Source organism: Corvus hawaiiensis, chromosome 16 (genome assembly GCF_020740725.1).
Source record: "Corvus hawaiiensis isolate bCorHaw1 chromosome 16, bCorHaw1.pri.cur, whole genome shotgun sequence".
In the NCBI taxonomy this organism is placed as follows: domain Eukaryota; kingdom Metazoa; phylum Chordata; class Aves; order Passeriformes; family Corvidae; genus Corvus; species Corvus hawaiiensis.
This window is the reverse complement of record NC_063228.1, coordinates 1,231,553-1,246,874: the sequence shown is the minus strand read 5'-3', so window position 1 is coordinate 1,246,874 and position 15,322 is coordinate 1,231,553. Positions and strand designations below refer to the sequence as shown.

Below are 15,322 nucleotides of genomic sequence, written 5' to 3'. Positions count from 1 at the left end.
GCTGTGTTATTTAAACAGTTTGGAGGTTTGGGGGTGCAGGACAAAATCAAGTGATGGGTCACAGGCAATAAGCAGAACAATGAATGTTTTTGTCCCCTCATGCAGCCTTGTGAAGAAATATAGGAAAACATGAAACAAGGAGTGGGGAAGAAAGATGCTTTTCACATGCTGACTTTTCTTTGCAAGATATGGCTGTTGTGGGATGATATTTCTGAGTAGCAAGGCTATGGACTTAGCTGACTGGAGCTGTCAGAAAGCATGCTTTTGGTTGTAGGGCATGGAATATTTTGCTGGCTGAGATGTTATAAAATTGTCTATGGTTTCTTGCCTTTACACCTGCTTTATTTTTAATTTAAAAAAATCCCCAATCTCCTGATTGTAACTCCAAGAGCCAGAGTTGCAGTGATTAGGACTTCTCTTTGTACCTCTCAAGTGTACTCTTGACTCTCACCCTAGTTTGGTTGCCTGTGAATTAATTCAGGCTGCTTGACCTTGGTTACCTAGTTCGACTTCGTATGCAGCATCTTGGCTATGCAACAGAAGCTACTTCCCGTCAAGTATGATTTTTACATACTTGAAGTCATATTTTGTTTCATATAAACACAAATTACATAACCAAAAATTTGTATGGCATTATCTCTTGATTCTCTGACCCATTCCTTATTACAGCATTTTCAGCTTGTCGGGTTCAGTCTCTTGTGTTCAAGAACTGCTTTTCACCTTTGTGGAGCCACCGTGCAGATACAGCAATAGCAACTTTATCACCCGAAATTAAACCGAGCAGAATGCTTACATGATGGTGCTTAAACCTCAGCAAACAGCTTCAAAACTCTGTAAATATTTATTAAGCAAACAGAAGCTGAGGATGATGACCCTGTTCCCATCAATATTTGAGACAGTTTAACATACTCCCAGCAAACGATGTGTTAAAAATTACCTCAAATATCTGTGTAGATTTAACCCCCGGGGTTATTTCTTCCCACTTAATTTGTTAATGTCGGAATAATTTGGGCACAAGGTAAAAAACCCAAGGCTTTTGAATGATTCGATGACTACAGGCAGCTGTTGGTACGGCAGCAGCCCTTACACACCCTGGGGCCCGGGCGTTGATGGCTTTGCTGCTCCTTTGGCACCGAGGCCCTCAGGCAAAGCTGGGGAGGGGAGGGACTCCCCTGCCGTGGGACAGGCCTGTAACACTTTTATTTGAGGAAAAACGTGCAACGTGGAGCTTGTGACACGGCACCGCAGCCCGGGCAGGAGTGCTCCCCCTGACACCGCCGTCCCCTCATGTGGGGGGACAGAAACTCGCAGTTTTTCACCAAAACACTCTGCAGGGCGCTGTTGCAGTGAGGGGGACACGGAACCCGACTCTCGCTCCTCTTTCGGGGCCGGCACGGGCAGGGCTGTGGGGGGCAGCCGGGGCTCCTGGGCGGGAAGGCGGGAAACCGGGAAACCGGGACTGCGCGGGCGGCGCCGCTCCCCGCCCCGGGCCGGCCCCCGTCGGACAACGCCCCCGGCCCTCGGGCCGCCGCCCGCGGCATTTCCTCTGAGCTCAGCCGGCGGCTGACGCGGGGCCGCGTCCCTCGGAAGAGGAAGCCGGCAGCGATCGCGGCGGAGCGGCGGCCGGGGCAGGCAGGGGCGCGGCGGGGCGAGGGGCAGCGGCGCGGCCCGCGCTGGGGGCGGCCGGGGCGGCGGAGGAGGGGGCCGGCGGGGGCGGGCGCTCCCCGCCCGCGGGGCCGGGCGGCGGCTCCCCCCGCGGCCCGAGCCCCCGCCGCGCCCTGCCCGCCTCCCCGCTCCGCCTGCGGGGCTTCTGGCCGCTGCTGACCGCACTCTGCACCGCGCTCTTCTGCCTCTACCAGGCGCTGCGCGGCAGCGCGGCCGGCGAGGGCACGGGGGGCCATGGGGATGCGGAGGCAGCGGAGGCGGCGGGGTCTGGGGTGCCGCTGCTGAAGGGCTCGGCGCTGCTGCTGCTCGGCTGCCTGCTCGCCCGCTGCTGCGGCGCGGCGGGCGGCGGCCCCCGGCGCGGCGGGGCGCGGTGGGCGGCGGGGGCGCGGCGCGGAGCCCTGGAGCGGTTCCACGCGCGGCAGCTGCGGGTGTCGCCCCACGTGCTGGGGCACAGCAAGGCGCACGTGGGGCGGGTGGTGGCCGAGCTGGTGCGCGCCGCCAAGGCGCAGGGGCTGCAGCCCGGCCCGCTGGCCCTCAGCCTGCGCGGGGACTTCGTGTGCATCGGTAGCGCCTACGAGCAGCACAAGGTGCGGAGCCCAGACTGCTTCGACATCCTGGTGCCCCTGCGGCTGCCGCCGCACCTGGAGCCCCAACCACGCTGTGCCGACGGGCTGGGGCCATGCGGCGCCTTCGTCTGCGGCCTGCGGGCGAGGGACGGCCGGACACGACGCTGCCGGCCCTTCGCCGAGGGCTTCTGCGTGGAGCTGCAGGGCCGCAGCCACCTCTCCTCGGGGCTGGTGCTACGCTGGTTCCAGGGCCATCTGCAGCGGTGCCTGGGCGCCGTGCGGTACCGGCTGCAGGAGCGCTGCCGCGTCAGCCTCTCGGCCTGCCCCGGGCACCCGCCCACGCTGCACATCCTGCCCTGCTCCGACTACGTCTGCTGCCACATCTCCATGGCCGTGCGCCTCATCCCAGCCATCCCTCTCGGCGACGCGCTCTACCTCACGGCCCTGCCGCCCGAGGGCCCCCATGGCTCCCTGGCCCCCGAGGCGCTCTGGGGCCTCAACGCCTCGCGCCAGGAGCAGCGGCTGCTGGGCTGGCTGAAGGAGCAGGCGCCGGCCTCCTCCTGCCACCTCAAGTGCCTGCAGATCCTCAAGGGCCTGCGGGACCTCCGCAGGCACGGCCTGGAGGAGCCCTTCTGCTCCCAGTGGGGCCGAGTGCTTTCCTCCTACGTACTGAAGACGGCCCTCTTCTCCGTGCTGCTGCAGGGGCCCTTGGAGGCCTGGGATGAGCGGTTCCTGGTGGAGCGGCTGGAGGACCTGGTGCTGTACCTCAGGGACTGCCTGCGCGAGCAGGTGCTGATGGATTTCTTCCTGGGCAACACCAGCATCCCCGAGGCCGTGGCGCTGCCCCGGTTCCTCAAGGAAGCGACCCCCGTGAACCTGCTGTCTGCCTTCGACGGGCCCACGCTGGACCTTGTAGCTTTCCAACTGCTCAGCACCTGGATGCAGGCCCCACACATCATCAGGATGTACAGCAGTCCCCGGTACTTGCGCCCGGTGCCCGCCCCGTGCCGGCACACCGCCGAGCCCCCGGGAGAGTGAGCTGGTGGCTCGGAGAGCTGCTGTCACCCATGGGGCATCGCACACTGCCAGCCTGCTGGTGCTTCGAGAGCCTGCATCTGCCTGAGGACGGTGGGACTGATGAAATGTGCTTCTGTCGTTTTGTTCCTGACCTGAGAAGACAAGGCCAAGACTTACTAGAATTGTGATTCTCGTTCTTTGATCTCATTGGTTGTACGTGGGAAAACGTTGACATTTCTGGGGAAATGCCTTAGTTGTCAAGTGTTGCCTTCAGTCGACAGTTTGCAAGCTAAAAGGCTCAAACTGACATTTTTAGAAATCCATGTTAACTTTTTGTCTTAGTGGCAAACCCGAGTTTTTTCTGAGATTTTCTTTTTATGATGCAAAATCCATTTGGGATTTAAAAATCTTCTAAGTGCAAACAGCCCCCCCATCAATGTACCAAGATGTTCTTAAAATGTGATGAGCACTAGAGCATGGGTGTGGATCACAGTTTGAAATGCTCAGTGCCATGCTTTAAATTTCCTGGGTAATTGAGCACATTGTGCTAAATAGAAATGTAACACATGTTAATGTAAACCTGAGGGAAGAAGTGAAACTGCTCTCATAACAGGATGAAGAATCTAGCTTCACATTTGTGTTCAAGTGAAGGTTATACTGAAGGATTGAAATGCAAATAGAAGGAAACAAATAGCACTTTATTTTCACAAAGGCCTTATTTTTAGGATAATTGGCTGCACTAAATATTGCTATTGAGGAGGCATTAGTATTTTGTTAAAGGAGTGGTGTTTGAATTATCCCAAGGAAAACCTTTTAAAGAAATACTCTGAGGTTCATTTGTTTGTGGGTTCTAGTTGAGTGTTATTATTTGTTTCTGTATTCAAACATTATTTTCTTAGAATATGCTTTACCTCAAGGACCAACAACAAAATAAGAAATTTTGTATTATATTTTGGAACAAACCTTAAACCAGTCCAAATCTCAGTGCCATAAGCTGACTGCTGCACCCTCCTGCTCCCTGGTAGGAGTTTGGTGGGATTTTTGGATGACTGCCTAACCAGTCGTCTGATTGTGTCAGTGTTTGAACCAAGTAACCTTGATGGGATTTTCTAGTGCTGTACTATAGCAAATTGTTATTTTATTATGGGAAAAAGGAAATAAAATATTTCAGGGTACTTCAGAATTATTTAGCACTGATTTGTGGTACAGTGGCACTCTTAGGCTACAGATTCTGGTGTCCTCTAAGTATAAACATCAGGCAGATAATTGCCACTTTTTGTCTGGTTATGTCCCAGTTGCTGGAATAACCTGTTGAGTTGTAATGCAGCCAGGCTTGCGAGTGGCCTCAGCTCCCAGTGCAGGTCTGCCAGGGTGTCAGAAAATTCAGAATTTCAAGTCCTTGCTTTATTTGGTCATCTGCTCAAGTATTTGATGTATTAAGTCCCAAAATGTGTTGCTGAATTGCTGGTGCTCAGGAGGCTGAGCATGTGCCTTGTTACCTGCCATGCTGTGTCCTGAGTGAGCACTCTCGAATGAATTGTGAAGGACCACGTGTAACTTCTGGGAAGCTTTGGGATAACTTGAAGTTACTAACCTGCTCTTCCTTTCCCTGATGTGTTGGTGTGCCTTATTCACAGTTCTGTGCATCAGCATGAAACAAACATTTTCAAAATCTATTAAGCTTTATACAAATCTATTTTTCTAAATGGAAACACTCCCTAGGCAGATGTTTGCCTACTTCTGTCTATTTTAAAAACTGCTCTTGCAGTCTTATTTTCAGGTAATTATGGCATAGGTCACACCCACAAGCTGGGTTATTTTTGTATTCGAAGCACTGTGCTTCTTTCTAGAAATACAAATAGTGTATTTATAGGTAGTATTGATCAAATGTTCTTTGCACATGGTATTTAAGACTAAGTCAGCTACATTGGTGTTTCTGGTTTGTTTGGGGTTTTTTTTTGGTAGCAGACCATGATATGTACTATTTTTGTAGGCATGTGTTTCTTGGTATTTAAAATAAGATGCAGTTCTGCAATCAAAGCCATTGAATCTTTTGCCCAAAGAAGAACTAGATGGCCAGCCCAGGGTATTGTGGCTGCCTGAACTCTTGACATAAAAACCCTTGAGCAGTTAATTCTGGCATCATGACTGCTTCAGTCAGCTGTCTGTCTGTTTATGTCACTGCATCCCTGTCTCTGAAAAGGGATCTTTTCTCTGGAAAGGGGTGTATGTTTGTTTAGTATTGCCACAATACATGGAAACCTGTAATGGACTTGGTAAGAACTTTCTCATTAAAATGTCGTTAGGTCAGGAGGAGAGAGTTGCATTGGAAAATGCATGACAAGAAGAGATGGTGGATAATGTAAATAGTATAGAAAATGGAAGGTGGGCTGAGGGGTGAGTGGGGATGATGGTAAACTCTCAGTGAAGATGCATTGCAAACAAGCCAAAGGATGTGGGGTAAAATTGGAGGAGAACTATTGAAAGCAAGTGGATTTGGAGTGTAGGGTAAAGAGATTTAGGTGGGTTTTGCTATGACAATGTTTCCAAAGCAGGTGAATCCATCAGGATAAAAAGTGAGGCAAACCCTCAGTTTATTAGCTGTGCAGGCAGATCTTCAGTGTGAGTTTTTGCTCAGCAAGGCATGTTTTGAGTTCATGATGGAGAAAATGCATGGGTTTGCTTTCACCTTAAGCTTGGGTGAGCCTTCTTGAAGTGAGGGGGCATCCTGCCATGAGGCAGTGTGTGTGCACTTGGTGGCTCAGTTGTACAACTGAGATATTAAATGTATTCTCCCCATCTGTTCTAAAGCATGCATTCGTGAATATGACTGACAAAAGGAGCTGATAGAAGTTGGGTTTCTGTTACAGTGTTCATCTTATTCCACAGAAACATGACAGCACTGGTACCTGCTGTGTGCTGGAGCTGTTACAGGGCCTTATCTGCAGGGAGGTGCACAGAGAACTTGACCCATATGAGTAATCCTGTGGGCCTTTTGCCTTCTTCCTCCTTTCCCAGCCCATGGATACACAACAAGGTTATGAATACCTGTTTGCTAAGGCTGTAGCTGTTGTAATGTACCATGGATTCAGTGGGGTTGCCTGTGTGTGTGTAAACAGAAACACAAGCACAGAAAAAAGAGCACGTTACTTAGCACTAATGTGGGCTCTTGGTTCTCTTACCTGCAACCTAATTTTGCAAATATTGTGCAAATGAAGTTGTTTTTCTTGAACGTTGATTGGGAAGAGGAGTCACACCTGCAAGAGAATTAAGTTCATTTACAGTACCAAAATTCGTATCTGTGATTTCATTTTGTATTGAAAAATGCTGTGTATTTCTCAAAGGCTTTATATTTTATCTGACCAAATATCTTGCAAACATTCCTTTTTTGATTTTGAATCTTTGCAGAGTAATGTAAATTTTACGTGTCTGTTTGTAGTGGACATTCCTGGTACAACTATTTTTTGCTGGTTAATCATAAGACCAAAGATAAAACTGAAGTGTTGAGCTGCTATTGTTTTGGTTTTTAAAAAGTGTTTATAGGCTCAAAGTGTCAGCCCATTTTAATGAAACGTTTATAAATTCATTTCCTATTTAATACCAAAATACATTTGCACTTTTATTGTTTCCATAAAAAGTTGGTGGTTTTGTTTGAATATTTCACTGTAATAATAAACAACTGTGTTAAAGCATCTGTGCCTCAAAATTCAAATTCCTTCTTACCTTTTTTTCAGTAAAAGCTACCTGCAGCCCAGAACTGTGATTGGCAGGTTTATGTGCTCTTCAGGAGGAGACTACTAAAGTGGCAAAATGATGGAAAAGCAGGAAGTCCACGCCTTGGGGGTTGTGCAGAGGGATGTGGAGGAGAGCCAGAAGAGAGAGTGGAGCACGGCTGGCTCTGTCTGTGGTGGTGCTGACTTCTGAAATGGAGCATGTTGGGGTTTGTGGTTGGCTTGCTCAGAGCTCTTGTTTCCTTGGCTCCCGTTTTGGGTTGCTGCAAATCTGCTCTTTCTGGTGCTTAATGAAAAGCAAGGACTTCATTTCACAGTATCTGTGTGATCTCTTCAGCATGGCATGTAGAGACATATCTCCGTTCCAACCCGTGCAGGTCGTGCTTTCATTAAATATGGGAATAGCCCTGCTGAAGCCAGCAGGAGTTTTGTGGCTGGGCCAGCACATTACCCATCCTTTATTAGTCTTTGGTAAGATGCTAGAACTATACACAGCTTGTGCTGGTGTTCCCTATTAATGAAGTAACAGCAAGACCTTGAGCTTTTAAATGGTTGAGTCAAAGCCAGGCTGGAAGTGGCTATCTCCAGGTCTCTGTGTGCCTGCCTTTACCTTGCAGGGAGCTGCTTCTCTGAGAGGGGCAGCAGTTGCTGGCACTGTGGCTAACGGGCTTCTTTCTGGCAGAGGCTGGGAAAGTGTCAAGGTTGAGTGTCAACACTCAGCCACCAAGTTGGCATGGTGAAAATATTTAGAACTTCACCTCTAATAACATTATCTCTTATAAATGGCTTCCTTAGAAGCAATAACCATCCTCTGGTCTCCACTCAATCCTTGCTCTGAAGTATTTCTCTGTTTGAAGCCTGAGTTCCTATTCAACAGAAAAGAAACACACGACTTTCCTTTTGTGATAAATCTGTTAACAAAAAATTAACTGGCCTAAGGACTTGTGTGCTTGGTGTTTAAAGAAAAGCCTGTTTGCATCCAACTCATTGGATAAATTGTTTAAAATCTTTCCATCCTTGTGCAAATACCTCCTTGTAATGCAGCCAAGGTCAGCAGTGAATTGCTGATTAAATACTGCTAATGCAAGTTAAAGCTGTCTGGAAGGGAAGGGAGCCTTATTTGTGCATCCCATTTTCATAAGGCTCCAAAAGAGTTCAGACACGGAAAATTTGCTGTTCCAGGCTGGTTTATTTCTTGTGTCACCTCTTTAAATGTCTGCCTGGTGAATCTTCCCTGAGGTAAGTGACATAATTTCAGTAGCTGGCAGAAGAGCAGCCAGCACTAGGAAGCTGGTGGTTGAGGAAGGAATAAGGGCTGGGACCCCTGGAAGCACAAGGATTCTCCTTCAGTGCTTGCTGATGCTTTGGAGCACGGTGGTGTGGTCACTGGAGAGGTTGAAGGAGCTCCCAGCTCTAAAATAAGCAGGACATGGAGGGCTGACCATGGATAGACCTGTCTGGGCTTCTCAAACATATGCGGTGCCTAATTAAGAGACTGCCTCTGCTCTTGTGCATGTGCCTTCAGTGTCCTGTTTTAAACAGGTAACCAAGAACTGGCACATTTGCAACTGCTTTATAAGAGATCAGCAGCAGAGCTATAGGTAACAGTGTGTTCTGTGTCTGTAAACAGGCTGTGGAGTTAAGTAACATTTATATGCAAAACGCTTAAAGGCTGTTACCAACGTGTGTGCATCAAATGTCATCGTGTGCCAGGCTCTGTGTTAAGCCTTGTTTTTTTCCTTTTAAAGGATAGCAACGCTGATTCAGAGACTTGGAAAAATTCAGTGTACTCCAATGACAGGCTGCTTTTCTTGACACCCCTGGGAGTTCCTGCCCCCTCCAAAAAAAAAAAAAAGAAAAGAAAAAAACAAACCCAAAACCCCCGAAAAAATGGGACCAGAGCTGCATAGAGAATACTCATCTCTTTGGGCTGGGCTGGATGTGATAAAGATTTGTTAGTGATTTCATGATACTTGTGATTCTCTATTGGCTTTTATCCCTGCCACAGGGTCCATATGATAATCTGGGGGGGGGGGGGGGGAAGGGGGATGTAAGGACTCGAGCAGACAGTCTTGATGGAGATTGTGCTGCCAAGATTACCAGCTATCAAATTAAAGAAGAAAAGTTACCAAAAATTACCAAAAATTTATGATGGATTCTTAGGGGAGAAAGTGAGAAAGTTGCTTTGAAAAGTCTCACTGTACTGACTAAAAACAAATAGCTGTAGAAAGAGGAAGAACAGCAGCGAAGTCCAAGCAATAGCCCACTTCTCCTCGGCAATTTCAGTCCACTCCTTTCAGTTTCAAGTAGGGGAGAAGAGAAACTTGGAGCTGAAATCACTGTCAAATCCGTGTGCTTACTGCTTCAGGGGAGGGCAACAGACAGGGCAACTCTTGGCTCTCTCAGGGTTTAATCCTGTGGAAAATGAAAATGCTGAAATACAAAACTCCCATCGAGGGAGGGAGCGTTTGGGCGCGGTTTGCCAATCTGCCTCCTGTGCTCCACCAGATGACAATCAGGGGTCACTGGTTTTGAAGGCAAATCAAAATTCAGTTAGGTTTACACAGGCTGGAAACTGCTCTTGAGTTTCCCAGTTCCTCCTGACATGGCACAGGGAGCTGCTCCACTGCCTGTGCAAGTGAAATGCCGGAGCAGCCGCTCCAGAGGAAATGAGTCATTCCTCTATTTCTATTGCAAAAGACTTCTCTGTGCTGTGCAATGCATTTAGGAACATATTCCTACCGCTTCTTGGAAGTTCTCCTAGGACCACGTTTAGGCATAAAAACATCAGCAAATGAACAGGCACGTTACAGACTTTTTCTTCATTTAAATTGGCTGTGCAGGCTTGGCTTCTACAGGAGATATTTTCAGGAACCCTGAATTTTGTGCAGTTCTCATCTCCGGGTCTGTTTGCTGGTGGAGGGGCTGCTGCCCAAGAGGTGATTGGATGGGGGTATGAGTGTGTCTTCTGAGCACCTCTTTTTGTCATGCCCCCTTGAAGGCTTGTTGAAGTGTGTTTCAAAAAGGAGAAACTTGCTAGTCATAAGGATTGTGAATCATGGGCATTTCTCCAAAAACGTATTTCTCACAGAGCCTGTATGTTTTCCCCGGAAGCCACTTGAGCTCAGCAGTCATTCAGGCCCTACCAAAAATAATGACATCTCCTGAATAATAAAAAAAAAAAAAAAAAAAAAAAAAGGGGGGAGTGGGGAGGAGAACAGCAGCAGTAGACTCTGAGAAAGCAATAGGCCCATTTCTCTCCTTTTTTTTCCCAATGGTGAACAGACATTAAACTGCCTGTTGGCACTGTGTGGATGGGGCAGAACCTGAGAAGCATCAGGCCTCTCTGTCTCCTCACTGCTGCCCTGACAGATGCATGACTAAATAAAGTGAACTGGCACTTGGTTGTATCTTCTGCTGTGGAAACCCTGGAGATCTTGGTAAGAATTTGGCAAATTGTCCATTTTCAGAGCTCTCAGGAGTCTGACTTGTTCAGGAACGAAGGAAGTCTTGGCCGAAGCTTTGTATGTGCCTAAGGATGAGTTTTGTCTGACAGTCTGTTTATCTCTTGGCTCTTTGAGTGCTGTCTGCCTTGAAATGAATGTCTGCCATGAAACGATGTCCTGCACCTGGCTGGGGGCACCAGTTCCAGCAGAGCAGCAGCAGTGCAGCTTTACTGTGACATTAACCCCTTGCATTTTGCAGGTGCTTCTTAAAATGTTCCCACTTTCAGTTACGTGGCATGACTTTCAGACATGGTGAGTGCATTAGGGAGGGACAGAGGGAGACTGGTAGCAAAACACACTGACTTCTGTGGTTTGCTCCTTGGAAATGCTACTAGTGCTCCAGGAAACCATATAAATCTTGTGTGCAGAGTTTGTGTGCACAGCAGTGTTTTAAATTTGCCTCTTGAAATCATTTTCATTACCCAAAGGGTGAATAGGGGCACATAATGAGCTTTTAACACTCAAATGATTCCTCAAGGAAGAATTGTTACGGCCTTCCAAAACGATCCCTGTGTTAAGTGGCAATTAAGAGCTAATTATAATGAGATGCTGTTGGATGAGATTAGTATCTGACTTAGAATGACAATGGAGACATCCACATAGATAAACTGGAGGGGAGATGGTGGGAGAAAGGGGTAAGAAGGGAAGGCAGCAGCTACACTGCAAGGAGGGCAGGTGATCAGCTTGGGGAACATGGTCACTACCTGGATGATCATCAGAAGAATCAGCCCTTGATGGAAAACATGACACTGTTTCTGAGGGACAACCGTGGGATTTGCATGAACTTCTTCAGCCAAAGCTTTCAGGGCTTGTAACTCTTGTGGACGAGATGAGGTGTGAGCTCTGCTTCCTGCCTTCTGCACTGTCAGCTGGTCAAAGTGCTGCTCACCTCTCTCTGGCAGCTGGAGGGACCATGAAAAAGGGTCATTTCAGTGATGAAATTTATCTCTTTGGCTGATAAAGGCCTTCATAATGAGACTTTGATTTCAAAGGGCTCCAGCAGTGCAGCAGTTTGAGTATCTATTTGCCTGACTGCCACTGGAGTAGCTGTATGTGAAGTGCACAGGTATTTTATTTGTATAAAACTGCTCACTCTCAGAGGTCAGCAAACACAGCTACCCCAGAAACTTTCAAGTTGCAGAGCAGAAGGTTAATTTTGAGTGAATAAGGTGCTTCTCTGATTGAACACAGGACCCTGCACACACCAGAGTATGCTGTCCTGACTGCTGTGGCAGATCTTTTTGAGAGCACCTCGGGTTTGTTTTCAGCAGATTTCCCTGCTCCAGGCTCACAGAGGGAGCAGGCCCTTGCAGTGAAGGGAGCAGATGGATACCTCCTTTCTCCCTCCTGCACAGTATTTTCATAACCTTTCGATGGAATCCCTGTGGAATGGGGACAGGATGGTAGTCACACGCTGGCCACAGCCACTCTGGTTCTTCCAGTGGGGGAGGAAGCTGGGATGAGATCAGATTTACTTTTGTCCCTTTTCTGCTTGGAAGCTTATTTGTGTTGCTAACGAGGTCCCCAGTCCAAGGCTGTAAAAGGGATGCTGCAGGGAGGAGGACAAGTAAGCTTCCTCCCTTGGGAGAGGGCTAATGCAGTCCTTGCCTCACAGAAACTGCTGTGCTGGGGCCAGTGGAAACAGTTTGTCACCCGTGGTGGCAGGTGACACAGCCTGAGCTATTGGCACAGTGGGATGAGGCGCAGGGTGGGGCTGGACCCACAGCAGGACTTGCTCAGGAGCAGGGACATCTTCCCTGACAGCATTGCTCGATCAACTGCAGGTTACTGGTGCTGCTACCTATGCAATATAAGGAGCAGCCCCAAGATCAAAAGTGTTCCCATCTGATCTGTAAGAACAGGGTTTTCAGTCAGACACCCAGGGGAACGCCCAGCATCAAGGAAGAATGTTATCACCTGGATTTTAGCAGACTCTTGCATAGGAGCCTGGCTCAGTCTGTGATGAAAACAGGTCTGCCTTCCAAGCTCAGCTCTGAATGGCAGAGAGCACGGTGTGTGTTGCTGTGTGTGTAGTGATTTTGGTTTCCATTAATGCCCAGAGAAGAGATTCCTTCTGAGAAGGAAATTTTAATTTGGAAAGGGCTCGGTTCCTTTATGTTGGTTGCGTTTAGCTGGATTTGCAGCCCCCCTCCTCAGCAGAGCTGTGTCCCTCTGAAAACGCCGCAGGGTAAATGCATAGAATGGAGAGGAGGGAAAAGAATTCAACAACAGAAACAGACAGGTGAAACTGAGGTCCTTTCAAGGCAGAAATAGTCAGGAATTCCATTTTATTTCTCAGCTACAGCACTGCAGTGCTTTAGAATGCAAATTGTCCCTTTAGCCCACCAAGTTGAGCTCTCCTGCATGATACAGTATTTTGCACATCTGCTTAACGAGATGTGCAAAATGGGAAAACCAGATGTAATGGTGTCTGCTGCTCTGAGGAGATGGTTGGAAACAGAACCTTTTGTCATAAAAATAGTCCTGCCCTTCTGAACCTGTTGAGTTCTGAAGTTGACTTCGGCATATACCAATCATGATTTGGTATTTGCAGCTGAATGATCCAGAGCATGTTCTTGTAGCTGTTCCTTTGCAGCTCGGAAGTGGGTTTTGCTGCTGTTGGTATGGGTTTTTTCCAAAAGCTTTAAGCAATCTCTCTTTTTCTGTTTTGTTAATTTGTTTCATAATTTAAAAGCTTTTCTCTTACGAGCTATATTTAAATGGTTTTGGATAACTTTTCCTATGTTTCACAGCTGCATAGCCCAAGGCTCAGTAGAAGAAAGTGTGCTTGGCCACATCTGTTTCTGTGTTAATTTACATCTTTAAGCCACTGCTGGAAAGGAGAAACCTGTAAATTCCAATTCCTTCCCTGTCCACTTTCTAGGTTTTGATGCTCCTATGAATAGGAATTGTGACTTGCCAAATTAGTGTGAATCAGATGGGAAGAGTCACAGCACAGTAATTCAAACAACTTCCAGGGGATGGGACTGACTCTTCTAAAATAAGTCATCCATGAGTCTGTCACACAACCAGAGCTCTCAGCATTTATTTTACAATTCTGTCCCTGAGTCTCAGAGAGATGATGTTGAGACAGAGTTTGCCTTATTCTAAAAAATCCCACACTCTGGCCTTTTTAGAAGATAATATCTTACTTTTTAAGGTGGGCACTGAAAGTATCTTGAGTACCTTTATTTCTGAAGCTGTGTCACTTTGAAGGCTGAGTTCTGTCCCCATTTGTTCAGCCCCTTTGCCAGGATCACATTCAATCCCCCAGGGCTTGGGAAGCCACATCTGCAGCTCCCACCCAGCTCCTCATGGTAGAAGTGACTCTGATTCCACTGAGTTTCTCTTCCCGAGAAATGGGGACACTGCTTGGCTTCAGACTGATGTTGCTCATTTCTCATTAAATTAAAACAAACACGAAGTAGAAATTTACTTCCAAAATAGAGCTCACTTCCTTAGGAATTTGCTCCAGTGGGGACTGTGAGATATTCTCTCTGTAATGATTTATATTACAAAAATAGCTCTGTCCTATGTCTGCAAACAGTTAGAAATGTGAGCCTGGAAAAGAAATCTAGCAGCTAACTCCTCATCCCTACAGCTTGAATAAACCAGTCATAAACAAAATGAATTACAAAAGCAACTGAAGAACTAACTTCCCTATAAATACAATGTTCTCTCCTTGGAAGTCTGAAAATACTCTAGGCTTTTTAGCCTGACCCAAAGCTTGCCGCATCCAAGCTTTTTTGGCCTCAGTGCGGGGAGTGAGTTCCAAAGCAGAAGAGTCTCAGTGGCGCTGTGCCTTCTGCAGGCTCTCTCCCACTGCTGAGGCTGCGCCGGGCCAGGGGGACCCTGAGCCACTGAGTCACAGCTCACAGAGGTCGTTACCGCCGAACGAGGTGTTGGAAGAACACCACCTCAAATTCATGTTTACACATCCGACCTGGCAGTCACCGTGCCCCTTCAGCACGTCCTGCTGATGACACTGGGTTCGCACGGGTGACCTGTGCGAAGGCACCGAGGGCTCTGCTGTGCCACACCAGAGCTGCAGAGGAGCAGGACCTCACCGGGCGTGAGAGCTCCCTCCGGGACAGCTTTCCTTTGAGCAGGAGCTTGGATCGGAGTGCTTGGTACGATAACACACGGTGCTTGCTTCCTCGGAGCCTGCGTGCCCTTTGGCTGTGGTTTTTATCTCTGTTTACTATAGAAAAAGCTTTAGCAGATTATGCTGTGTCATTCAGTTCCCTGCCAGAGTGTATGTTAAAGAGAAACTAGAAAGTGTGTGAGTGCAAAAAAGAGTTGCTGTTATTTTTTATGGCATAGGCAAGGCCATTACAAATTATATGAGGCAACAAGGATGTGAGGATCTTAGATCAAATTTAACTGCTTTATCTGGGGACTTAAGAAAAGAGAAAAATGTGCTTTTACTGATATTGCCAATTAGGGAGCTGCCAGGTGGCCAGTTAATAACCCAGATGTGCTGCAAGGTGCAGCATCAGCAGAGGCTGTTTGTGAAGTGAAGCAGAGGAGAGTTTTCCAGGGCACAGCACCAGCTGGTTCCTCCTGGCTATGGGCTTGAGTTGGGTCCAGGAGATGTGACAAGAGGGGGAGCCCAGGGAAGGTAATGCCAACCAGAAAGGGATAAGAGCTTAGGAAAATTGCAGAGAAGAAAGAGGGAAATGCAATGAAATCTGAAGGGCAGCTGGCCACTGGCGATGCAGAAGCCTGGGCAATGGTATCTTGACTTCAAACCACGCAGATGCTCAGGTGTCCGTGGTGTTGATGGGCTGATTTAGAGGCAGCTGAGACCAAAGGCTGGGTGAGTCATAGAAATGGG

At 48.0% G+C, this 15,322-nt stretch overlaps 1 protein-coding gene across 1 annotated transcript; it reads left to right on the top strand.

The window, feature by feature from the left end:
* The first annotated feature begins 1,048 nt into the window (after positions 1 to 1,048).
* Positions 1,049 to 6,940, top strand: ITPRIPL2 (ITPRIP like 2). Its single transcript, XM_048321218.1, has 2 exons — positions 1,049 to 1,068; positions 1,766 to 6,940. The coding sequence occupies exons 1-2, from the start codon at positions 1,049 to 1,051 to the stop codon at positions 3,267 to 3,269; spliced, it is 1,524 nt and encodes a 507-aa protein (XP_048177175.1). The 3' UTR covers positions 3,270 to 6,940.
* Positions 6,941 to 15,322: the final 8,382 nt, after the last annotated feature.

Bases quoted from the DNA above. Each gene is read 5' to 3' on its own strand.
- ITPRIPL2 (XM_048321218.1), top strand. From the start codon at position 1,049: ATGACTACAGGCAGCTGTTG. The intron at 1,069-1,765 runs GTACGGCAGCAG...CCGCGGCCCGAG, and splicing joins ATGACTACAGGCAGCTGTTG to CCCCCGCCGCGCCCTGCCCG.